The sequence below is a fragment of the Schistocerca nitens genome, chromosome 4, assembly GCF_023898315.1.
Source record: "Schistocerca nitens isolate TAMUIC-IGC-003100 chromosome 4, iqSchNite1.1, whole genome shotgun sequence".
Lineage (NCBI taxonomy): Eukaryota > Metazoa > Arthropoda > Insecta > Orthoptera > Acrididae > Schistocerca > Schistocerca nitens.
The window spans coordinates 268455300-268481953 of NC_064617.1; the positions used below are offsets into that span (position 1 = coordinate 268455300).

Sequence of the window (26654 nt, forward strand, 5' to 3'; positions counted from 1 at the left end):
GTACAAATAACATTACTGATCATCGACATTTCTGGAAGATAAGATACCTATGTGGTAACATAGTTTTCTATACCCGACGAGGTTGATTTTGATGGGTCCCCAGATCGCGCGAATGCTTGATTTCTGTGGCCACCCTCGAACCCCGCCTTTGGGATGATTGATTTCGGTGTGTGTTTCCATGTAACTGCCGTATCTCTCGCGCTGGGAACTGAGCTGCTACCGGAGGAATGAAACGCAAAGCCTCTGTATTAAGGCAAAACGTCCATGTAGTGATAGTGACAGGTGCACCTGCCATAGATAATCACCGATTTCAAGTATTCAATTATGAGACGCAAGGGAGCACATCGAAAATGTAGTTTTCAATCAGACACTGAAACGATTGACCATATTGTTCCGTACAATCAAATTTGCAGCACTAAATATCAGCCTTTAGAATACGAAGGTTTGCATCATAAATTAAATGTAGAACCAAATGTGGCGGTTCTTAATTGCAAAAGCAAGCACAATGCATATTTGTCGATCGTAGCGCCGTCTACCACAAACAAGAAATAATGGTTTGAGTAAGCCATACTTTTTTTTGGCATATGACCCGAATATGCAATAAAAATTGCGTTTGAAAATACAAAGTTGACCCCGCTCTCGCAGGAGGAGTGGTTAGAACATGGATATTTAAAGCACAGATATCCCCTTTACTAGTATTAACTTTTTAGCTAGAACTTTTTTTTTTCGTACGATGTGTCGGTTTCGCCGAAATATTTAGTTGTCTCAAGTTAAAACAAACACCCTGTACATAGCTGTTACATATAGCTGTTATATAAAAAGATCGCGTTCATATAACACTTAACCCCAAGTGCAATGGACAGTCATAAAGTTTTAATTATAACCTAAGAAACATCCAAGCTGCGACTCTGAAACTTGGCAATGGTGTCGGTCTTCCTCTCCAAATTCTCCCTTCAGTCTAACACTTGTTTCTCAACAGTGGATGGCTTAGCGGAGGTATGGGTTGTAAGTCTGCATGTTGTCTGTTATGGGTACGTTCCACCTCGAAAATCATCTCGTCATCAATTTGGAAATGCCTGCCACGTGGTAGATTCTTCAACTGAGGAACAGGGGAAAAGACAACCGGTACCTTGATAGTAGAAGGGGGGGGGGGGGGGGCGGGTTGAGCAAAATATAGTAACACAGCGAAGTAGCATGAGTGAGCACATCCTCTGCAGAATAAGCTGAGGTGGTTTCGTAGGGCAAAAACAGCCATGTGACGCTTCGTCTTGACAGCTTCCAGTAATCCGTGAAGGAAACGGTTTGCCCCTTCCGCGCACGACCTGTTAGGACCACCTCATGGCAGTCCCAAAAAACACCTAACCTAACCTTGCCTGGCGATGACTCTGTGTTCGCCTTTTTCGGCATTGGTGGATCCACATGTTTCACTGCTTCCTTTACTCCTTTGTCTCAGGATCATAATGATAACCCAGCACTCGTCCGTGATGATTAGGTGCATAAAACAGTCCTCTTGATAGGCCAGACACAGTTACTGTTACTGTCTCTGTTCGACGGGCTTTTGAATTACTCCGAGCAGTCGCGGAACCCAGTGATCGGTGATTTCTGACGTACTCAAAATGTCGTGCTTGATGTTAAAAAGTGATACGCCAGTGATTTTCACGTGTTAGACCGTCATTTGGAGTGTAAGGATCATTCTTCGAGCACCGTGGTCTCCTTCTCCGTCGCGATTCCAGTTTCTTCACAGAGATACAGTTTCCCACTACGATTTGCATAATTTAGACTTGTTCGATCGTCATGGAACCGTGTGCGCCGCCAAACCACTGTCTCTTATGATGCTGTATGATTGCCCTACACTTCCACCAACTCAGTGTCGATTCCTGTAACGTTCTTCCACTTCAAATACAGATCATTCAGTGGGCTGTGCAATTTCGTTATGGCTCCTGTAGCGGTGTACTACATTATTGTGGTATGCAGGAATTCCTGTGAGTACCAGGACAGCAGATATGTATAGAAGACAAAAAACTAATAAAATACCTTTCTTTTTTCGAGGGTATAATTAAAATTCCATGACTTTCCGTCTTAGTATAGGCCAAGAGAAAGAGAACATTAGAGAACTCTCAAACTTACAGTTCGCTCCACGAAGACAATTGTGCAAATTTCTGATGGTTCTGAATAAACTGCTGTTACTTGCACACCCTATAAATATTACAAAAAATTGACAAGGTGCGAGTAGGACTCGCTCTCAGCGGGTTGGATACACACTTAATTACGTGTATAGAGTTCATCCATCCCGCGAATCAAGAATCTCGTCGATTTTTGCCTGTTAGCGACGTTGATATCCGTCGCAGACGTTCCAAAACTTTCGAGAATGTTTTAATTTTTAGTTTAAAATCAAATAACAAATGACAAAAGAAATTACAAATTAATACTTTGCGGATTTTTTCCTTCTTTACATGTGAGACGCCCCGTTAAACCCGCAGGACAGGACAGGCAGTTTAAGTTGTGGAAAGGGGTCAAAATAAGCGGATGTCAGTTACACTCGAACATACGACCATTTTATTTGATCGTACATTACAAGAGCCAAGAAAATTATTTAAAAAAAAAAAAACACAGCTTTAGTTTTGAAACTTAATTAGTGGCTGAATGCACCGTACAATCTCATGCCTTAAGGGCAAGACCATTTTAATTTGAAAACGGCTGGCCAATAACTTAAAGCTCAAGCAAAATCAGAAATTTAAAAACAAGGCATTATCTTAAAACAGTTGTTTAATTAGGCTGAAGGCCCAAAGAATCTGTCACTTTAAGAGCAAAACAACTTAAATTCAAAATCGGCTGGAAGCCCAACACTTAAGACTCAATAACACTAATTTTAAAAAGGCCAAAGGCTTTATATAAAACAGTTCTTAAATTAGGCTGAAGGCCCAAACCATCTAACGCCTTAAGGACAAAACAACCTCAATCTAAAAAATGGGCTAGAAGCCATACAAGTACAAACAACAACAAACAAGAAAATGCAGTACACCCAAGGGTGGTCAGAAGTTCCGAGGGTCGGCTTAGAATTCAAACACTAACGCTCGCTTAGGTGAGACAGTCAGCCCAACCACTGTCGATCCTCCGTCAACCCAACCGACAGATAGTCAACGGACCCACTGACAAGAAAACGTCCGCTTCACCCGACCAGCACACAACAGGGAGTTCAATGGAACAATGTAAAAGATATTGGCGCCCACAACCAATTATACATTGAGCTGTCAAACTATACACTGTGCCAGACAGCGACAACGTGATGAGCAAAATACACTGCCTGAATTTACGTCAGTGGCCAGGGCAGGTAACCGGAACGTTAACGACCACAAGGCAGAAGATTCCGCTGGCGCACTTCAATTCAAATAACCACTGGAGGGTGGCTAAAATTTGCCAACTTGAAAACACACGTTGTCGCTCATGGGAATATCCCAACAGCTGACAACGAACTCGAAACGAAACAATGTGAACAGTCGTGAGTTGCTGCTTGCTGATAGATTAAGTCAAAACTGTACTTTCATGTCCAGGATCTGTGAGCCACGAACCTCGTAGCAATGGGAACAGAGCCGCACACTCCGACACCACATAGAGGCCGCCAGCGGGCCCGGCCAAACCACGCGCCACAGAGATTTCCTGACTGCTCAACGCAAACTGACCTACTGCCCAGGCTCGGAAACGGTGAGAGGACCAAGTATTCGTTGGCTGATGAGACGACCAACCGAACGACCAACCAGCGGTCGTCCCGCTCCAATCTCCCTCCGTCGGACAGTTCATGTGTGTCGCCAGCGGTCGGCGAGTACTGGCTGTCGGCGTCTCACCGGCGCTCCGTCCCCGACTGCACTGCTGGTCCATCCCCAACTCGCTGCCAGACACACGACGATCCGGAAAATACTATCGGTCGCTCCACATATGGTAAGACAGTGCACTTCTCGATACGCGCTGCTGCTGCCGCTCGTGGGCAAGTAAGACAGGGAGTTAGTGACGCCAGTAAATGGAATAAGAAAACGAGGTGGCAGTACCGTAACAGAAGTTGACAATGAATAAATGGCATGAACACGAGCCGTGCATGGCCCAACATATACTATTTAAGGTTGCTTCTTGCGAAATTTCATGTTTCCAGGTCAATGGGATGTATCTACAGGTTTTGGTGAGTGGGTTAGTGAATATAAAAATATGTGACATAAATGGCCATATCTTTTGATTGCATTGGCTTACAAGCTTACGTTTATTGCACCGCCAAGGGACCATAGGCCTTAGTATGTGGTCGGAGTCTAGGGAATTTCATTGTGATACGTCTGTTCATTCCTGAAGAAAAGAGTTTTTAACAGTCGCTCAGACAGACAGATGGATAGCAGAGCTATCCTACATCGGTTCCATTTTCACTGATTGAGGTACGGAACCCCAACAACCAAGTATAGAGATTCGTAAAAAGCCATTTGCTAGAGAAAAAGATTTTAATTACAAAATAGATTTGTATGTGCAGTGTAGTACTTCGTACACAACGATAAGGACATCTAGGTTGCAGAGTGGTCCAGCAGCTGTCGTCATAGGGAAGCTGGGAAGGGGCAGAGATGATTAGTGAACATGTAAATACAGTAAACAGAAATTTCATTTAACTTCGCTGATGCCCTTCCTGTTTAGCATCCTCAGTCACGAATAACCGTCATTTACTTAATTTGTAGCTTTCTCCAAGCATCGCAAAGACACTTTGCAAAAGGAAAAACAGCAATAAAGTGTAGCTATTACAAGAAGAAAACTAAAGAATGTCATGAAATCTGAGGCTCCCATTACCAATGCATGAGCGGAATGTCAAAGGCTGACTAAGCTGAAGACTGTCGAAGACTGCGAGTGCCATTGAAACTGGGGCATGTAGCTGCCGCTAGCTGTCCTGTATTGCGGCGGCAGAGGGCGCTCATATTCCAAGCCTCTGGAGGCGTGGCTCAGCGAGCGTGCATCATTGGATTTACCAGGTCCTCGTACGACCGCTGTCAGTGTCCGTCCGAAACGTGCATCTTCGTTGCAAAAAAAAAAAAAAAAAAAAAAAAAAAAAAAAAAAAAAAATGGTTCAAATGGCACTGAGCACTATGGGACTTAACTTCTGAGGTCGTCAGTCCCCTAGAACTTAGAACTACTTAAACCTAACTCACCTAAGGGCATCACACACATCCATTCCCGATGCAGGATTCGAACCTGCGACCGTAGCGCTCGCGCGGTTCCAGACTGTAGCGCCTAGAACCGCTCGGCCACTGCGGCCGGCCATCGTTGCCAACTTTGAGACGTCGGTTGGGGTGGTATCGATCAACAATAGCATAATGTGTGTGGGAATGTAAGTGTGGTTATGTGTAGTGGTGGAGGGAGGGGGGATGAATGGAGGAAGGCAGGAGAGAGAGAGAGAGAGAGAGAGAGAGAGAGAGAGAGAGAGAGAGAGAGTTGCAGTAAGATCCGTATGCTTTACAACTTGTATGACTGACTAGTCATTTTACGCAGCAGCTGTTACAAGTGTTATTTTGCTTTTTCTGTCCTAAGCCTTCAGCAAATGAAAATTTTTCACTAGACGTGTTTCATCTTCTGTTGGTAAAGAATCTGCACCGGTGATTGGTGTCTACTGCTTGTTGTCACATGTTAAGATAACTAGTTTTCTTTCGTCATCTTCAGTGATTAAAGATGAAATCTTAATAGAACTTTCTCTACTCACTTATTTCCGGCTTTTAGATGCTCACATTTTCTTGATTACATTTGGCTCACTGTGCGCTTCACCTTAAATCTGTTTAACTTTGTACTACACATAACTTCACTGAGCACCAGTGAAATTTCTCTCCATTACGTGAACATTAGCTGTAAGCTGTTTACGAAAACCGTGTGAATACTTCCGAACGCTATTACAGTGTACTATCCAAGTCTGCTGAAGAGCTGACGTACGTAATGTTTGTTGATATTTTGTTACGTTTTATGCGAATCACACTACTACATCAGTAGATTGGTATAACAGCCAAAAGCGGTAATATGTACACTGCCTAACACGATCATCACTGAATAATACATTTATAGATTCGGTTGTGCTTCTGTTGAATGCCGGCCTTAGTGTCAAGCAATGATGTCATGCCGTGTGACGTCACAAAGGCGCAGATTGGAAATAGAGCTGGGGATTGACAATATTTAATTTGCTTCGACATTAATGGTGGTTACAGACAGTTATGTTGAGTTGCCCGGGGTCTAGTTTAGGTTGAAATCTGTTTGCTCTCAGTTGGTGAAAACAACGAACGTCATGTCATATAATACTAATTATAGTGCGCATTTCTCCAGTAATGGATTTTGATGAATAGTGCTATATGTCCGCAATTTGATAACGTCATGATCAAGTGGGAGGAAAGGTATCGCTACGTTCAGTATTTCCATGAAATGGATTACAGATATCTACTTCGCACATCCCATAGACTCCTCTCTGCTGAATTCATCGAATAATACCTACAGTAATGCAAAACTGATACGCCAGTTCAGACTTCCTGCCTGAAGAAAACTGTGTGCGAGACCGGGACTGGAACCCGGGGTGTCACCTGTATTCTTACCGACTGAGCTATCCAGGCGCTACTAACGGCCATCCATGCAGCTTCAAATCGGCCAGCTGCTCTCCTCCAGTTTCCAAATATCACAAAAGCCCCCCCCCCCCCTCCTGCATGCCTCTTACGACAGGTCGTGAGTCGTTCCAAAGTTCGCAGATACTGACGTATTCGTTGACAATTCCGTACAGGATATATCGACTTGCCCGCATCTCGTGGTCGTGCGGTAGCGTTCTCGCTTCCCACGCCCGGGTTCCCGGGTTCGATTCCCGGCGGGGTCAGGGATTTTCTCTGCCTCGTGATGGCTGGGTGTTGTGTGATGTCCTTAGGTTAGTTAGGTTTAAGTAGTTCTAAGTTCTAGGGGACTGATGACCATAGCTGTTAAGTCCCATAGTGCTCAGAGCCATTTGAACCATTGAGCCATATCGACTTATTTTCTAACGAATTAACAGCAGTCTGATTACAACATGTGGAAATACTGAATCTGCCGATACCACCAATCTATTCTGCCCATGACTTCATCGAAATGGCGGATAGACAGCGTGGCCAGAAACAGTCTGGAAAGCATGTAAAGGTGTTGCAGGGTAGACTGTGCTGAGAAATAACTGCTAAGAAATGAATTCGATACCTTGCGCCGTTTCGGAGTTAATTAACATTGACGTTAACGAAACAGGCCGTTGCGCGCAAATTCTAGTGGCTTGCCAGATATAATTAACGTCAGTTATTTTCATAGCGTAAATAATAGCGCACGAGACTGCTCAGCCTTTGGCTCGGGTTCGCTCCTTACTACCGGCCCATCTCCAATTATTGTAACGCTCTCCTCTTCAGTTTTAGTAAACCAAACGAAGGTACGATTGGTGACACCGTCTCTGGCGGTCCGCCTGAATTTTCACCACCATCGGCTGAGTGGTTAGCTACTCTCACCATATGACATTCGTTGATTTCGCCAATTCACAAGTCTTGTAACCTACGTTGACCTCGGGCTCCGTCACAGAAATCTGTAAACAACAAGCTACATTCCAAAATGTAATACAGAAGAAAATAAATACTGTCTATGTCATCTTCTATCTCTCTGTGCGACCATGTGATGTCAAACGCCACATCATCACTGCGTCACGGGTTGAAGACGATGTTCGATATCGGTAGGTTTAACCCATACATTTCAACTTGAACTGTAGTTGTCCCCGATGTTTGCAATTGTTTGAAAACTGCACCATCGCCTGAATGCAGAATGTCAGTATGATTTGTGGTTTCAATTAAATCTATAAGTTTATTGTAACCAGTTACAATTTATTTTATTTCCATTAAACATTTCAGAACCATAAACTTCTATAATGAGTTAGATTTATGTTAATCAATGATGTGCGTACGACGTTGGGATAACCTATGGCACTGCGTCCAGTGGTTATAGTCTCCTTTTCCTGCCGTGTTTACACCCCATACACTCTGAATAAACCACTTCAGTGTGTGGAACATGCATATGACCCAAATACTACAGATAAAGGAGCCTATATACACTGAAGAGCCAAAGAAACTGGTACACCTGCGTAATATTGTGTAGAGCCCCGCCAGGACGCAGAAGTGCCTCAACACGACATGGAATGGACTCGACTAATGTCTGAAATAATGCTGGAGGAAACTGACACCATAAATCCTTCAGGGCTGTCCGTAAATCCATAAGAGTACGAGGGGATGGAGATGTCTTCTGAACAGCACGTTGCAAGGCATCCCGCTGTGCTCCATAATGTTCATGTCTGGGGAGTTTGGTGGCCAGCGGAAGTGTTTAAACTCAGAAGAGTGTTCCTGGAGCCACTCGGTAGCAATTCTGGACGTGTAGGGTGTCACATTGTCCTGCTGAATTGCCAATCTCCGTCGGGATACACAACGGACGTGAATGGATGCAGTGATCAGACAGGATGCATACCTACGTGTCACCCGTCATAGTCGTATCTAGACGTATCAGGGATCCCATATCACTGCAATTGCTCACGCCCCACACCGTTACAGAGCCTCCACCAGCTTGAACGGTCCCCTGCTGACATGACATGCAGGGTCCGTGGATTCATGAGGTTGTTTCCATACCCCTACACGCCCATCCGCTCGATACAATTTGAAACAAGACTCGTCCGACCAGGCAACATGTTTCCAGTCATCAACAGTCCAATGTCGGTGTTGACGGCTACAGGCGAGGCGTAAAGCTTTGCGTCGTGCAGTAATCAAGGGTACACGCGTGGTCCTTCGGCTCCGATGATTTTTCGTTGAATGGTTCGCACACTGACACTTGATGGCCCGGCATTGAAATCGACAGCAATTTGCGGAAGGGTTGCAATTCTATAACATTGAACGATTCCCTTCAGTCGTCGTTGGTCCCGTTCTTATAGATCTTTTTTCGGCAGCAGCAATGTCGGAGATTTGATGTTTTACCGGATGCCTGATATTCACGGTACATTCGTGAAATGGTCGTACGAAAAAATCACCCCTTCATAGCTACGTCGGAGGTGCCGTGTCCCATCGCTCGTGCGCCGCCTCCAACAGCAAGCTCAACCTCACTTAAATCTTGATAACCTGGCATTGTAGCAGCAGTAACCGATCTAACAACTGCGCCAGACACTTGTTGTCTTATATAGGCGTTGCCGACGGCAGTGCCATATTCTGCCTCTTCACGTATCTCTGTATTTGAAGACACATGCCTACACCAGTTTCTTTGACGCTTCAGTGTATTACGTAACTATATTGTCAAAATAATTCATTGGTACGTAAACTAATTCGAATGATTTTTATTCTGTCTGTTGCAGAAGAACAAGGATTTGATGGGAGATCTTGTAAACAGCAATAAATTAAAAAATGGTAAGTACTAGACAACATATACTTTATTTTGTAGAAATATAAAGTTTCGAACATTTTGTACATAGGGAAGAAAGACAGAGAAGGAAGCAGCTATAGCTTTTCAGTCGACAGCCGTTGTTCTGTATTTGTAGTCCGTTCCACCCCGCTTGTGTTTTGCTTACTAAGAGCAATAATTACCAAAGCACATGGGTGGACATGACGGGAGTCAGTAGAAGAGCAGTAACAAGAGTGGGTCGGTCAGAACAGCACAGTGACTTCAGACGCGATATGTTCTCTGGGTTTCGCCTAACAAAACAATCGCGACCATTTCAACCCTTCTAACCCTGCCCAAGTCGACTTTATGGCACATGATTGTGAAGTGGAAATGCGAAGGAGCCACTACAGCTGAATCAAAACTAGGCAGACCTCACTTACTGACAGACAGGTACCGTCCAGCATAGCGGAAGGCGGTTGTAAAAAATTGCATTAAGTCAGCGGAAGAAATCACTGTTGAGATCTAAATCGCTACTAGCAGCCCAGACAGCACAGTGACTGTGAATAGGGAGTTAAAAATAATGGGTTTCAATGATGGACGTGCTCCTCCTCGTAAACCACACATTTCTGTACTCAGTGCTAACCGATGTTTGAGGTGGCGTAAGGATCTATGCCTGTGGACAGTGAATGACTGGAAACAAGTCATCCAGAGTGATGGATCACGCTATACCCTGTGACAGTCCGATGAAGCGTTTCGGTTTGGCGAGTGCCAAATGTCATCATACTTAGTGCCAAAAGTGAAGTGCGCTTAATAAAAAGTTAAATACGTAACAATATAAACACACTTCACAGCATTGCGTACTGCGTACAGTAGAGGAGCAGCTTGGAGACGATGACTGTATCAGCATGACAGGGTACCCTGTTATGAAGCAGCGTCTACGAGGCAGTCGTTTGTGGACCATAACATCCATTAAATCGACTGGCCTGTCCAGAGTCCCGACTTGAGCACAATGGAACACTTTTGGGATGAGTGAGAACGTCGACTTTGCTCCAGACCTTTTCTGGTTTGGGCTCTTGAGGAAGAATGGGCTGCCCTTCCTCCATAGACATTCAGACACCTCATTGAAAGTGTCCCCAGCAGAGTTAAAGCCCTCATAATGCCGAAGGATTGACACATCCCACATTAATGTCCACCAATAGGTGGAACAAGTAGTTTAAGCAGCATCAACAAGGATGCCTATCGCTGTAGAGAGTAATGCGTGGAAAAGTCTAAAGGAGGCATTTTGTAGCAATTGATGGTAAATGACAGATGACGGATACTAAGTAGCATTATGAAATGGAACCAACATATGAAATCGGAAGTTGAGAATCGAATGAAGAACTTAAATTTGTTATGAGTGTTACGGGATATCGCAATGCATGTGTTGAGAAAGCTGCAGCGTGTTGTAGAATGTTCGTCCTATGTTCGTGGGCCTAGTATTACTAGTATAGTAGCAGCAGCAGCAGCAGCAGCAGCAGCAACAATATTCAGCTGTGGATCACTTTTGTAAGAATGTAGGGTACGTCAGAGAATTACAGGTTAAGAACAAAAAAGTAATTCATACTTATATTCTTTCGGACTAGTTTGATAAGGACAGGGTAGAACGTCGGCCGTGCCCTTATGGTAGGAACCATCCCGGCGTTCGCATGAAGAAATTTGGGGAAATGGCAGAAAGCTAAAACCTTGGTGGCCGGATAGAGATTAGAGACTCCACTCTCCGAAATGACTACCGAGTCAAAGGGCTGTAGCAGCAAGACCGACACTCGTCTCATATTCGATAGGATGGCGTTTTAAATCCTCGTCTACATTCAGACTTCCCCTCGTTTCTATAAATCGCTAGAAGCAAATGTCAGTATATTTCATTTGAAAGGGCACGAACGAATTCCTTCCCTACTCCGTCGACGGGACGTTAAGCCCTAAATTTCTAGCCTATCGTTCGACTTTGTTAATAACTGCGCAACCATATTCGACTTATTAGTAGCGTATAATGATGAATATTTTTATACATTCTTGCAAACAAGTTATTTTATAGCGTAGAAAGCAGTTGTCTATCCAGAGAGGTAATTCTCCATCTCCTCCTCTTCATTCGCATCTCACGCCTCACCCCCCCCCCCCCTCTCTCTCTCTCTTTCTCTCTCTCTCTCTCTCTCTCTCTCTCTCTCACACACACACACACACACACACACACACACACACACACTCCCCCCTTCCCCCTCCCCTCCCGTTCAACAGCCGGAGATAAATTGTCATCAGCAATGTCCGGTTCTCTCCTCCGTGAGATCCGGTTCTCCCATTCATGAGAGACTGAAGAGCACTTTGCGATGTAACGCAGTATACTTCCGCATGGTTGCGATTGCATTTATCAACCACATAAGGTAGATGTAAAATGTTTCGAAAATCGTTATTTGAAGCGTCTCCTACTGTAACGCCATTGCTCTTGCATGCATCAGCTACGCCATTTTCGTAGACGAGTAGACAGTTGGTAAAAAGGTAAATTCGCGTGACATGATTGACTGGTTGTCCCAGAAGAGGCATGTTTAGTCGCCTGTTTGCAAAGTCTTTTAATAGGACGTCACTTTGGCGACTTGCGTGTTCGTAACCTACCCCAATAATCCTACCGTGGAATGGGTACCAACAGTTTAACTTGGAATGCGAACCACGTGTCCTTCCTAGCGTATCTTCACAGTATTGATAGGTGAAGCCTAGCGTAAAGCGGACATAAAACCTCTGGTGTCTGACAGAGATTCGATTCAGCGACCTTACAGTTTCCAGGCTCGCTCATTACCATTTTTTTGTCTTTTCTTTTCATCTGTTTTTTGGTAGATTTTCTTCTACAGCTCGGTGAGGAACGCACATGATATCTCTCAGACTCCATTGCCGAAAACTTTACTCAGTTTTATTATTATTATTATTATTATTATTATTATTACGGTGTGTGCCAATCCTCTTACCGAACACTCCCAGTGCTACCGTACCGGCAAACCACTAGACCATAGAGCCCAAAAGGTAGTTGGTTCCAGAGCAGGAAAGCAGAAAAAGTCAGTTGTAGAAAGTGCTACAGCAGAGCTTTCTAAACTTCTGCTCATGGCGACAACCTTTCAGTATATACAATTTCGCGGAACACACTTTCACTACTATCAATAAAAGAGATTTTATTGTAAGAAACGATATTTCTTTTAAATATTAATTTTTATACTTCAATTTTAAGTGCAGTATAAGTTTTCATTAAACACATTTTCACAGGTATAAAACTTTTCAATACTATTGTGAATTCATTGAGTCACAGGGTCTTGATGAGCGTTACTAATCTGTGTTACAACTTATTAGCTAGGACGTAGGACAAATTCCATCGCACGTCCTTATCAATCTTCCATGTTCAACTGTTTTTATATTAGTAATAATAGAAAATACTCTTCCACACGAATATGTTGTATAAAATTGCAGGAAAACAGTGATTGTCCTTTTATTTAGATGAGGGTTATCTCTCTGAATAGAAATCTAGAACGGCCCTGAATAGGACCGCAGCAAGTAGGTCGAAATGTCGGTCGGGTTGCTGTTTAGTAGTTACAATGACGCAGCCCAATAACCAAAATTATTTCATGCAAAATGACACCGGGCGTAAAAGCCTATGAACTTATATCAGAAATCAAGAAGTTCCATAAATCTGATTTTCATACGTAAGTTTTGAAGTGCGCCTATTTTTCGGGCCTACCAGTTTTTACTCTTCGTCAAGTAGAAGTTCGCAAGTACTGGAAAGCGCAGAAGGATATATTATCCAGTCATGCTGGTTTACACACGGCCCAGTCACGTTAAAGTGACCATCGCCTATGTTCGACGTCAACCACTCACAGACATCAGGTGGCAGCACTAGCAGTGGAGGGTATATAAAGCGTGCCGGGGTGACGCGGAAAACATCGCAGTCATTGTCATAATGCAGAAACGAAGCGATGTAACTGACATCCAAAAGGGCATGATGATTAACTTTCGGGCGAAGACTGAAAGCATTTCTGAAACGGCTGAATTTGTAAACTTGGCGTCCCGCCGTGGACAGAGTACGAGTATACTGTGTATGGCAAAATGGCGCTATCCAAAACCGGTGCCGAGACAACTACTGTGCCCCACGGGACATTGATGACAGGAATGATAACGAAATCAAGACCCTAAGCTGTGCCCCTGCCCATTACACTCATTACTCGCGGCAGATAATATTGCCGAGTCGATGGCCAGTTAGCCTTAACTATGCATGAAGATGATATCTGTTCTTTCGGACATATCCCAAAGAACAGATACCATCTTCATATACAGTTAAAGGCTAACTGACCACTGACCTCCTTCTCCTGTCCTGGATGCACACGCATTTCCCGAACTCTTGCGTGACTTGGTAAGATTGTCTGACGCGAGTAATGAGTTTAATGGGTGGGGGCATTGCGAATGTAGTGTGTGGACATTAAGCTGGAAATGTGGGTCTCACGGGGAGCGTGCAAGGGATAAATCCCTGCAATCGCACTGTCCTCTGTGTCCTCGGTGGCTCAGATGGACAGAGCGTCTGCCATGTAAGCAGGAGATCCCGGGTTCGAGTCCCAGTTGAGGCACACATTTTCAACTGACCCCGTAGATGTATATCAACGCCTGTCGACAGCTTAGGGTCCTGATTTATCATTTCATTCTAAGAGAGCTGCGTAGTCACTGGTAACTGTTCTTTTGGACATGTCCGAAAGAACAGATACAATCTTCATATATAGATGACAGGGGTGAACGAGAGGCGTGTACGGGCGAATAGACGTGCAAGTGTTGGCATTCGACAGCCCAAATGATGATGATACGATATTTGGTTTGTGGGGCGCTCAACTGCGCGGTTATCAGCGCCCGTACAAATTCCCAACGTGCTCATACCAATCTCGCCAATTTGATGAATGATGATGTAGTGAAGAGGACAACACAAACACCCGGTCATCTCGAGGCAGGTGAAAATCCCTGACCTCGCCGGGAATCGAACCCGGGACTCCATGCTCGGGAAGCGAGAACGCGACCGCGAGACCACGAGCTGGGAACTGACCGCCCAGATGAACCAAGGGGCTACCTACAGTGATCAGATAACTTTGCTGCGTTTAGGCCTCTGCAGGAGGCTATAACTTCACGCACTCGTGCTGACTGCTGTTTATCGGCCACGAACGCAACTGGGTGTCCACTGAGTGTCGACAGGTGGCCGCCTCAGACGAATCACGCCTTGACGTGTACGGCGTGAAACGTCTAAAAGCAAACACCGTGCAGTAACCGTCGGAAGGGTCCAGGCCGGAGAAGGAATCATTATGATCTGGGGAATGTTTTCGCAGCATTCCGTAGGTGATCTCGTTCTGGAAGACACAATGGATCAACACAATTATTCATCTATCCTTGGAGGGACCATGTCCACCCCAGCAGACAGTTTGTTTTTCCTCGGCACGATGGCATCTACCAGCAGGACACTGCAATCTGTCACACGGCTCGCAGTGTACGTGCATTGTTCAAAGAACACCAGGATGATTTTACCGCACTCCCCTGGCCACCAAACACCTCGAATTTAAACCCAATCGAAAATCTGTGGGACCACCTCAATGAGGCTGTTCACAGCGTGGATCCTCAACCGCGAATCCACGGCACTGGAGTTGGCATGGCTCCAGATCCAGTAGCGTGCCTTCCAGACCTCACTGACACACTTCCTGCACGTCACGCAGCGGTCCGCCCTGCCTAAGGTAATTCAGGCTCTTGACAGGTGGCCAGTGTATCTAGAGTTGAGAAATATCCATCCAACCTCTGTTTCAATTCCCTTATCTCTTATAGCTGCAATTTTGTCTGAGTCTGTAGGAATATTTGGATTCTTACCTTGTAGACTACCCTTAGGCTTGTTGTATTTCGAATAAATCGTGAAGGACACACGCCACGAACGAAACAAAGTAACAGATGCAGAGAAAGTATACCATCTCTCACGCTCTCTGCTCTAAAAGCTTGTTAGGACATAGACTGATAGTGAGCGCCAGCAGCAGAAGAGAGACGTTTAGTACCATAATTGGAACTGACTGATGAAATCATCTTAAAAAAAATAAAAGAAAAAACACCTTGGGCTGTCATATTCTATGATGCAAGATGACGTTTATTGCACCATGTATACTGTACTTGTAAGGATGTTGCACGGTATATTGTGCTGAGAAATAACTGTTAAGAATAAAATTCGATATATTGCATCGTTTCCGAGTTAATTAGTATTGAAGTGAGCTTATCATGCCGTTGCGCGTGCGAATTAATGCGACCCGCCAGATACAATTATCTGATCTCATAGAGTAGATGATAACGAACGAGATTGCTCAGGCTTTGGCTCGGGTTCTATCCTTACTACCGTCCCATGTCCAATTTTTTTATCGCTCTCTTGTTCGGTTTTCATAAACCAAATGAAGATCACGTTTGGCGACACCGTCTCTGGCAGGCCGCTTGAATATGCCCGCGCTATGTCCTGACTGGCCAATTTCAAAGCTAATTAACTCGGAAACGTCCCAACATATTTAATTTTTTATTAGCAGTTATGTCTCAGAACTTCGTTCCTTGCAGTGCCCTTACAAGCATATCAGACTATTTCTGACCATCCTGGATACAGGTCGTTACTGGCAAGCATCGACCTGTAGCCATTTTCGAATGTATTTGTGTCAGTGATGTCTGTGTGATACTAAAGACCTGTTTAGTGCTATGTGGGAAGGGGCACTTGTTCCCACGTACACTCATCTGTCGAATGTTACAGGCACAAAATACTTGATTTCATCATACTGGTCATTAACTTAATACGTGATCTATGTTAACATTGTCGAAGATAAGTATGTTTTTATTATTATCGCAAGTTTATGATTCGCTTTACATACAAGTCACGCGACTCTCTTGATCCCACTACTTGAAATCTCGGGATTGTTTGGGAAGCTTTGTGCTATAGCCTCGAATATCTCCACTGTAGCAGAAGTAGTAGTAGTAGTAGTAGTAGTAGTAGTAGCTTTATTCATCCGTAGATCTCTTTTTACAAGGACATAGGACAAGTCAAAGTATTTACAAGTTTAGACAATTTAAAATAAGCTAATTCGTATACACATGTACCGGGTGATCAAAAAGTCCGTATAAATTTGAAAACTTCATAAACCACGGAATAATGTAGATAGGGAGGTAAAAATTGACACACATGCTTGGAATGAGATGGGGTTTTCTTAGAACAAAAAAAAGTATTGCTACACGTGTGAAAGATCTCTTGCGCGCGTCGTTTGGTGATGATCGTGTGCTCAGCCGCCACTTTCGTCATGCTTGGCCTCCCAGCTCCCCAGACCTCAGTCCGTGCGATTATTGGCTTTGGGGTTACCTGAAGTTGCAAGTGTATCGTGATCGACCGACATCTCTAGGGATGCTGAAAGACAACGTCCGACGCCAATGAATCACCATAACTCCGGACATGCTTTACAGTGCTGTTCACAACATTATTCCTCGACTACAGCTACTGTTGAGGAATGATGGTGGACATATTGAGCATTTCCTGTAAAGAACATCATCTTTGCTTTGTTTTAATTTGTTATGCTAATTATTGCTATTCTGATCAGATGAAGCGCCACCTGTCGGACATTTTTTGAACGTTTGTATTTTTTTGATTCTAATAAAACCCCAAGTCATTCCAAGCATGTGTGTCAATTTGTACCTCTCTATCTACATTATTCCGTCATTTATGCTGTTTTCAAATTTATACTGACTTTTTGATCACCCTGTATTTACAGACTTCTAGTTAGAGACAATCATTAGATTTACTCCTGATATGCAATACTTTTTTTTACAGTTAACTTATTAAATAATGTAATGCCACACTGTTCACTCATATCTCATTATCAGTCTCTGCACACCCTATACACACATTGTTTCATAACACTTCACTCACCACACACACACACACACACACACACACACACACACACACACACACACACACACACACACACACACATTGGTGATCTCTGGGCCATTTTTTGTACTGCAACTTCCCATTTGCTACCCTGAAAAACTGAGTCAGCATCCCTCCATAAGGAGTAAGATGTTGAGCTCAGAAAGTGGAAGAAGTGTTAGTATTGTGCTGTATCAGTTGCAAAGCGATTTAGAAAAGATTGCTGTATGGTGTGTCAGGTGGCAGTTGACGCTAAATAACGAAAAGGGTGAGGTGATCCACATGAGTTCCAAAAGAAATCCGTTGGAATTCGATTACTCAATAAATAGTACAATTCTCAAGGCTGTCAATTCAGCTAAGTACCTGGGTGTTAAAATTACGAACAACGTCAGTTGGAAAGACCACATAGATAATATTGTGGGGAAGGCGAGCCAAAGGTTGCGTTTCATTGGCAAGACACTTAGAAGATGCAACAAGTCCACTAAAGAGAGAGCTTACACTACACTCGTTCGTCCTCTGTTAGAATATTGCTGCGCTGTGTGGGATCCTTACCAGGTGGGATTGACGGAGGACATCGAAAGGGTGCAAAAAAAGGGCAGCTCGTTTTGTATTGTCACGTAGTAGGGGAGAGAGTGTGGCAGATATGATACGCGAGTTGGGATGGAAGTCATTAAAGCAAAGACGTTTTTCGTCGCGGCGAGATCTGTTTACGAAATTTCAGTCACCAACTGTCTCTTCCGAATGCGAAAATATTTTGTTGAGCCAAACCTACATAGGTAGGAATGATCATAAAAATAAAATAAGAGAAATCAGAGCTCGAACAGAAAGGTTTAGGTGTTCGTTTTTCCCGCGCGCTGTTCGGGAGTGGAATGGTAGAGAGATAGTATGATTGTGGTCCGATGAAACCTCTGCCAAGCACTTAAATGTGAATTGCAGAGTAATCATGTAGATGTAGATGCATAGCTTGAGGGTAAGTATTTCTAGAAAGGAAAAAAAGGAAAGAAACAGAGTGAAGGTGTTAAGTGAAATGTTGGATGTTTTATAATCATCATTATTATTATTATTATTATTATTATTATTATTATTATTATTATTTATTTGTATAACATTTTTTTATCAAACCCCTACTCTGTCTCATCTAAGTAATCCTTCAATGTATAAAATGCATTGCATAACAGGTACTTTTTAGTTGCCTTTTTAAATAAGTGTATTTTTCCAATTTCTTTATCTCTTTTGTTAATTTATTGTACAGTTTTATTCCTTGGTAGAAAATTCTGTTTTGAGTTGTATGTTTATTTTTTCTTGGTAAATGTAAGTTGAGTCTATTTCTTGTTGTATGGTCATGCACAGAGCTGTTTGTGCAGTAATTACCAATGTTATTTTTGATGTGTATAACAGACTGGTAAATTTACTAAGATGATATCTGTTCTTTCGGACATGTCCGAAAGAAAAGATACCATCGGTGACCAAGCAGCTCGTTAGAATGAAATTACAATGAAATAAACACCCTTAGCTGCTTACAGGCGTTGACATACATCAACGGGGACAGATGAAAATGTGTGCCCCGACCGGGACTCGAACGCGGGATCTCCTGCTTACATGGCTGACGCTCTATCCATCCGAGCCAAAATGTATTCACATGGAGCAGTTACAATCCCCAGTGTTTTGAACAGATCTTTACAATGAGCTCGACTAGTATTTGCCTACTTGCCTACTAAGTTCGCTGTTCCTCTCTTCACTGAGCGTGGGCTTCCGGGGGTTCCCCCTCCCCCGTCTCGGGTAATTGCGGAAGAGGTACTGGCAATGCGAGCAGGCAGGGCTGCGCCGTCCTCGGCTGTTTGTTTACTGCGAACCCAGCTGCGGGTACCACGCCTCACGTGACGAGGCCGGCGGGGCAGCCCTTGACCCGCTGCCGCCGTGGCGCTAAGTTTAGCGGCGCGCCAGTTGCCTCCGAGTGCTCTGGCTACCTGTGTCTACTACCTGTCCGCCTGTCATGGACGCCGTCAGCCTCCTACACGCCTGCCGCACCATCCTCGCCCGACTGCTACATTCAGGTACAGGTTTACCACCTCCGCGACGCCTGCCTTGTGTCTACGTCGCCATTGAAACTTGTGGTCCAATGATTGCGCGGAAGGAGCATGAACAGATGAACTGCGAAGTGAATGACAAACATGAGTGCGGGCTTTTTATGCATTTCGTTCGCCTAGCGAGCCGGGGTGTGAATCGAACATTGGAAAAAGCTACGATCCCCCTTGAAAATGTCATCCGCAGAAGGGGAAGAAACGTCGGGTTTTAAGGTGAAACCCGTTCTACCAAGGCACAATAGCCGGGAACATTTTCATAATTGTCATTTCCGACCATGAAAGTTTACAGTTTACAATTTTTATAATGTTTGTATATACAGTGAACGCCTCCCCCCCCCCTCCCTCTCCCATGCAACGTGGCCGCTCCTCAACAGTCTGTCAGTAATTCAGGTATTGCAAGTAATAGTTCGTAGACAGGCGAGTATTTTGTTGTGGGTGTAACGAAGCTGTTTCATCTTCAGACATATTGCAGCGGTCATAACACTTAAGTGAAACGAAGTGCATTGTAAGTGCAGACCAAACTACGGCTGCAGTAATAAAAAGCCTGTGCATTTGTACTGTGAAATTTTATCCGGAAAGAACTTTCATCTCTCTTACGCGGTGTTTTGTTGACAACGGGAAACAGTATTTATGTTCCCCAGTTCATTCTAGCATTTTCTTAGATAATCATCGTGAAGTTGTTTAAAGTTTACGCGCTGTGTTACTTTCACTTCATTTCCTTAGTTGCACTGAGCAGAACATGGTTCTTCGGTTCTTACTAACACCGAGAAATGACTGATTGCTATTCATCAGAAGTAATCTCCTCTTAACGGTGAGTTACGTTTACATACGGGTATTTAAATCGTCATTTTCTGTGCAAACTGCCACATTTGGCTATGTATGCGGCGTCTGCCGTAATTACATCTCATCTACAATATTATTTCACTCAAACTCCTGTTGCAATTTCTTGTAATTGGCATCTTTTCCTGACATGAGAAGTTGTATATTACGTTTAGCGGTCGAGAACTAGTTTCATGAGTCTTCTTCTCGATGCTATTTGTTCTGCCGCGGTGATAAACTAATGTTCGGTCACGAAGCACATTTTTGTTGTTTACCAAATATCAGTCAAAAAGTCGACGAAGTCAGCGATCTCACAGTTGATATACGTATCAAAAACTAATATACAAATTCTCGCACGTCGAAGGACAGCAATAAGGAGAAAGGGTAAACTGAACCTACCGATACCGGAAGTTTGCTTTTCGCGTGACGTAACGATGCTGTTGCGAGTGAAGTAACACGTGGTAAACAGAGAAAGAACAGAACACTAACAGTATTTATTTTCCTTCTGTATTGTTTTTTGGTGTAGGTTGTGGCCACTGGCTAATCCGTAGCGTTTTCCGAAGTCTAAGTTAAACTGAAAGACGGTAGTTTGGTTGTGAGCTGGCTAAACTGCTCATGTAGGGTCAAGAGGCATGTTCGATACAAGTCGTCGGCTTTCGCCAGTGACGTAATGTTAGTGAGTGCTTTCTCGTAACCCTTTGGTTAAAAAAAGAAACAGGCTGTGGTGACAGACTGATCTGTACCGTAGACAGTCTGAAAAAATGGCCAGTAAAGTCCTGTTATAGTCGCAAATGTTTTTGCGGCGTTTGTCGCATGTTTCCTCTATTACTGATCGAAACCTACGACACGTATCGAATATTCCTCTATACCCCGAATGTGAACGTGGTTTCTTAGTTGTGGTGACATACTGATCAGTAGAATGGTCTGGATGTAAAAATGAAATGAACTCCTCGTTAGACTACTGATTGTCAGTCTGGCTGGCTGGATGAGCCATTTCGCAGGTCCTGTGGATGAAGGTAAGGGTATAATGACGATGATCACGTGCGTTAGAGCTGAATTTGCAATGTACTAAAGGCAGTGAAATCAATTTTTAGCAAAATTCCCGTTGTATTTTCTGAAGGTTTAACTTGTCATATGAACACTCATTATATCATGATTCTTTTCCGACAATTGCAGGGTTCAGTTACGAAAGCATCCACTTTAATTTTTCGGTATTTTCTTTACATAAAGGGTATTGAGAAGTACTTTCTGTCTTGGGGACTACACTTTGCCTTAAATCTTGTTTCAATGATGTGATGTTAAGGTTGTCAACCTAACGTAGGAGCTATTTGCTATATAACGTATATGATGGATCCCAAGTAAAGAGAAATCTAAGTTATAAAAAATGTAAGACATGTTAACGAATGAAGACTATTTCTCAATTTATTTCTTACTGCGTTTCTTTGAGATCACTTGTTTCATTGTGGGGGTTAATGCATATGTTGGTAGTTTCATTGCACAGTTAAGTTTTATGAATATTTCTGTCTCATCCCCAGCGTATTCAATTTCTAACTCGAGAAAACTTCCTACAGCAGTCCAGCCTGAAACTAACTGTATGAGAGACGGATGATTAATATTTCTTTATTAATCTTTTTCTATTCAACAAAAGTCTAAAGGGAGATTTGTTGTTCAGTGTAGAACGGGGCAGAGATGGTTCACTTAAACAATTAATATTTAATTGTATGTGGTGCAGTAATGTCTTTCTGAAACGCAGAACATAACCTGATTGGAGAGGCAACTAGACAACAGTGTCGTTGTATATTTGCATTATGTCCCGTTTTCGGTGCAATCTGATATCTGTAGCTTATTTTCGCATTCAGGGAGGTAATTAATCGATGGCATCTCGAACGAAAAGAGAAGACTCGTCTGAACTTAGTAAGGAGCGTCTCCCTTGAATGAATGGATCTTGAAATACAGGAGTGGAGGATATTAGAAAGAACAACGAACGTGATAGAGAGAACATTGTTCTTTATAATTTTCTATTACTTCCATACAACGGCTGTAATCTAGAAGATAATCCTGCGGGAAAGTCAATTCTCTCTCATGTTTAACCTGGTAGTATATACTAATATTAGCATGACTGAAGTACCATAAACATGCAGAGGGCTGGAAGTGCACGCTCCTACATAACTGTATGAAATTACACATTTAGCTTAAATAATTAGTCAGTCGTTGTACACCTCCATGCCTTCAGTCTTCATGAAATGTCATTTATCGCCAGTTCTCTGAACTTCTACCAGTCGAAATCAACATCTATAATGTTCTATTCAACAGAAAACCTTGTGGTTTGCTGCTTTATCTCGTTCCCAAATAAGTTTCAAATGTATACAATATAAAATTTTGTCTTCGAAGTGTCACGTTGAGAGAAGATAGTAAGACGCTCCTGCCGTGACTGAAAATTATGTGATTGCAACGCAAAAAAGACCGACTGAAGGTCGTCTTGGACGGAAGAAATAGAGTAACAGAAAATAAAACGGTGCAAGTTTTGTAAAAGGAGGTTACGGGAGCATTGGGAATCAATTAGTTCTCGCACAGCACGAATGATATATCAAAATACGATAGAAAATTTTACAGCTGACCAAACTGCTCTTTAGATAAGTTACTGAGCAGAACTTAGATAATGTATAACAGAAAGGAAACAGAGCAAGCAATCACAGTTTCGTGGAATAAACTATTTATTTATCAATCGATACCTTAGGATCTAAGCCCGCATAAAGACTGTGACGTACATTTGTTCATGAAGAACATGTAAAACCGATAAGTGACACTGATAAGGAAGACACTACTGTGCGCCAGTGTCTGAAGATGAACGAAATAAATCTCTCCTTCGAAAAAATTGTGGTGGCTTGCTTGCAGTGCTTACCATTTCAGCATTCACTTGCAAAAACACAGTGTTGTTAAGATAGCCTACATTAAGTAGCATTAGTAGAGAGAACCATAGAGTTTCTTTAAACGAGGTATTTTGCTGTATTTGTCTTGCAGTTTATTGTTGGGAACGGAAAGTTGAGCTTAAATCAGGATTATCGGTGTACAACTCTAACCTGTTTGAAGGCATGAGCTCGCATAGCGCCAAGAAACTCGACAAGGAACTGGCGCATGTGTGTCTAAGAGCCGTATAACTGGTGCGTATTAGCACAGGCGTCGTTAAAACAATGACCTCCAAACAGTTACTGGTTGCTTGTAGCGCGCAGATACGTACAGTTGGAACGGTCGCTGTCCACAGTCCAATTGTGCAGCCGGATGCGTGCCAGATGTCGCTCGGCGGAGTGTTCTCACTTTCCGCTGTCCTCGGTAATGATTGCTTAACGGAGATTCATGCACAATTCAGGGTAATCACTATGAGGTGCGTTCACTAAGTTCGTGGTTTTGGTCGTCAATATTGTGAATATTTAAATGTGCGCACACGCCGGAAAACCCGAGCGAAATCTTCTTTATTTATTTATTTTTAAAACAGGGGATTTGCGCTTTTGTCGCGTGATAGCACGGCTTCGGCGTGAACAAACGGGGCCGAATGATGGGGGGGGGGGGGGGGGGGGGCTATAGCGTTGAGTAATTGAGGACGCCCACCAAAGAGACGCGATACACAGCGTTACTATAGCGTCGGATATCGTCAGCGATGGAGTATGCATGTGACATAATGACAGTTAAAGTGATTAAGAGTCGCTGGCTGTATATTTTTCGTTTAATGGGCAGCAAGCCGCATTATTCCGATACATTTTACTTGCTCCTTAGAAAATGTGTCAGTTTGGTTCAAGATATTGAAACAATGTTTTCGACGAGTAGTATTTCGCAAAAACATGGAGGGCGGTGAATATATTTCATTATGGTCAATACAGGGTTATTACAAATGATTGAAGCGATTTCACAGCTCTACAATAACTTTATTATTTGAGATATTTTCACAATGCTTTGCACACACAAACAAAAACTCAAAGTTTTTTAGGCATTCACAAATGTTCGATATGTGCCCCTTTAGTGATTCGGCAGACATCAAGCCCATAATCAAGTTCCTCCCACACTCGGCGCAGCATGTCCCCATCAATGAGTTCGAAAGCTTCGTTGATGCGAGCTCGTAGTTCTGGCACGTTTCTTGGTAGAGGAGGTTTAAACACTGAATCTTCCACATAACCCCACAGAAAGAAATCGCATGGGGTTAAGTCGGGAGAGCGTGGACGCCATGACATGAATTGCTGATCATGATCTCCACCACGACCGATCCATCGGTTTTCCAATCTCCTGTTTAAGAAATGTCGAACATCATGATGGAAGTGCGGTGGAGCACCATCCTGTTGAAAGATGAAGTCGGCGCTGTCGGTGTCCAGTTGTGGCATGAGCCAATTTTCCAGCTTGTCCAGATCCACGTGTCCTGTAACGTTTTTTTTTCGCAGAAGAAAAAGGGGCCGTAAACTTTAAACCGTGAGATTGCACAAAACGGGTTAACTTTTGGTGAATTGCGAATTTGCTGCACGATTGCGTGAGGATTCTCTACCGCCCAGATTCGCACATTGTGTCTGTTGACTTCACCATTAAGACAAAATGTTGCTTCTGTGGTGTCACCGCTAGACACCACACTTGCTAGGTGGTAACTTAAATCGGCCGCGGTCCTGTAGTACATGTCGGACCCGCGTGTCGCCACTGTGTAATCGCAAACCTAGCGCCACCACATGGCAGGTCACAAGACACGGACATGACCTCGCCCCAGTTGTACGGACGACATAGCTTGCGACCAGACCTACCAAGTCTTCCTCTCATTTGCCGAGAGACTGATAGAATAGCCTTCAGCTTATTCCATAGCTACTACCTAGCAAGGCGCCATGTGTATCAGTGCTTATAGCTTACTACTATTCAAGAGATGTATTCCAACAAGAGAATAAAGTTAAGTATATTATTCCAGCTACGTACTGTTCTTCTTATTCATTAATAAGTTTCATGTTCCAGTACTTGACGCCCGTCTGCGTTAGTTTAGCGTGCACTTTCAGCCACTTCGATCTACAAGGTGTTGGCCCAGCTGCCGACACATCAGCTTCATTACTGAAAACAAGTTTCGCACTGAACGCATCCTCTTCCATGAGCTGTTGCAACCGCGCCGAAAATTCATCGGGTGTCAGGGCTTGTAGCAATTGTAAACGGTAAGGCTTCTGCTTTAGCCTCTTCCGTAAGATTTTCCAAACCGTCGGCTGTGGTATGTTTAGCTCCCTTCTTGCTTTATTCGTCGACTTCCGCGGGCTACACGTGAAACTTGCCCGCACTCGTTCAACCGTTTCTTCGCTCATTGCAGGCCGACCCGTTGATTTCCCCTTACAGAGGCATCCAGAAGCTCTAAACTGCGCATACCATCGCCGAATGGAGTTAACAGTTGGTGGATCTTTGTTGAACTTCGTCCTGAAGTGTCGTTGCACTGTTATGACTGACTGATTTGAGTGCATTTCAAGCACGACATACGCTTTCTCGGCTCTTGTCGCCATTTTGTCTCACTGCGCTCTCGAGCGCTGTGGCGGTAGAAACCTGAAGTGCGGCTTCAGCCGAACAAAACTTTGAGTTTTTGTAGGTATCTGTAGTGTGTCGTGACCATATGTCAATGAATGGAGCTACAGTGAATTTATGAAATCGCTTCAATCATTTGTAATAGCCCTGTACTTGCAGCAGTCACCGAGATCCTGAGAGAACGATGCTATTTTTATGGTGCCATTCTCTCATTTTCAGCAATGCCTAAGAGAGCATTTTGAAAAGATGAGTGTAGCGCTACGATGCTTACATTTACAGTGAGTACAGCTTCGTTGTTTGTAGGTCTGTGGATCATATTTGCGACAGCTGTCTATAATGTCGAATGTGTCAGTACGTTTACAAATATTAGACATTCCCTGGACACTAATGTAGGTACAAGCTGCCCATTCACATAACTAGAGATTTTAAAATTGAAATACAATAAAAGAAGCCATATGTAACCCAACTGACACATGGACATTACCTATTCCAAACTTCTTCTATGGAGTAAGAGTTGTCAAATAGAAATGATTTCAATATATTTTTAAAATTGATTTCATTGTCTGCAACCACCGATAAAGCACAAGGAAGGTGACGAAATATTTTTATGACCCTCGATGTATCTGCCATTCTATACCAGTGTGTGCGCTTTTTTGAAACTTCCTGATCTGTTTAAATCTTGTCTCTGATACAGTCGGACCCAGTACCCCACGGGAATATGCTCTTACCAACTGAGCTGTCCAGGCACAGCTGACGATTTGCTTTGGCAGCTTTGAGCCTGCCAGTTTCTTTCAAGTATTTTTCTCTTTTCTAGGAATACCAGTCGCGCAATGTATAATGGAAAGCAACCA

The 26654-nt window shown here is 43.4% G+C and overlaps 1 protein-coding gene across 1 annotated transcript in view; it reads left to right on the plus strand.

Moving 5' to 3' along the window:
- Positions 1–26654, plus strand: part of LOC126253115 (rap guanine nucleotide exchange factor 4) — a 468034-nt gene that overhangs the window by 150940 nt on the left and 290440 nt on the right. Inside the window, exon 2 of the mRNA XM_049954233.1 lies at positions 9377–9428. Coding sequence (XP_049810190.1) covers positions 9377–9428 — 52 coding nt within the window. The remainder of the gene's footprint in view (positions 1–9376; positions 9429–26654) is intronic.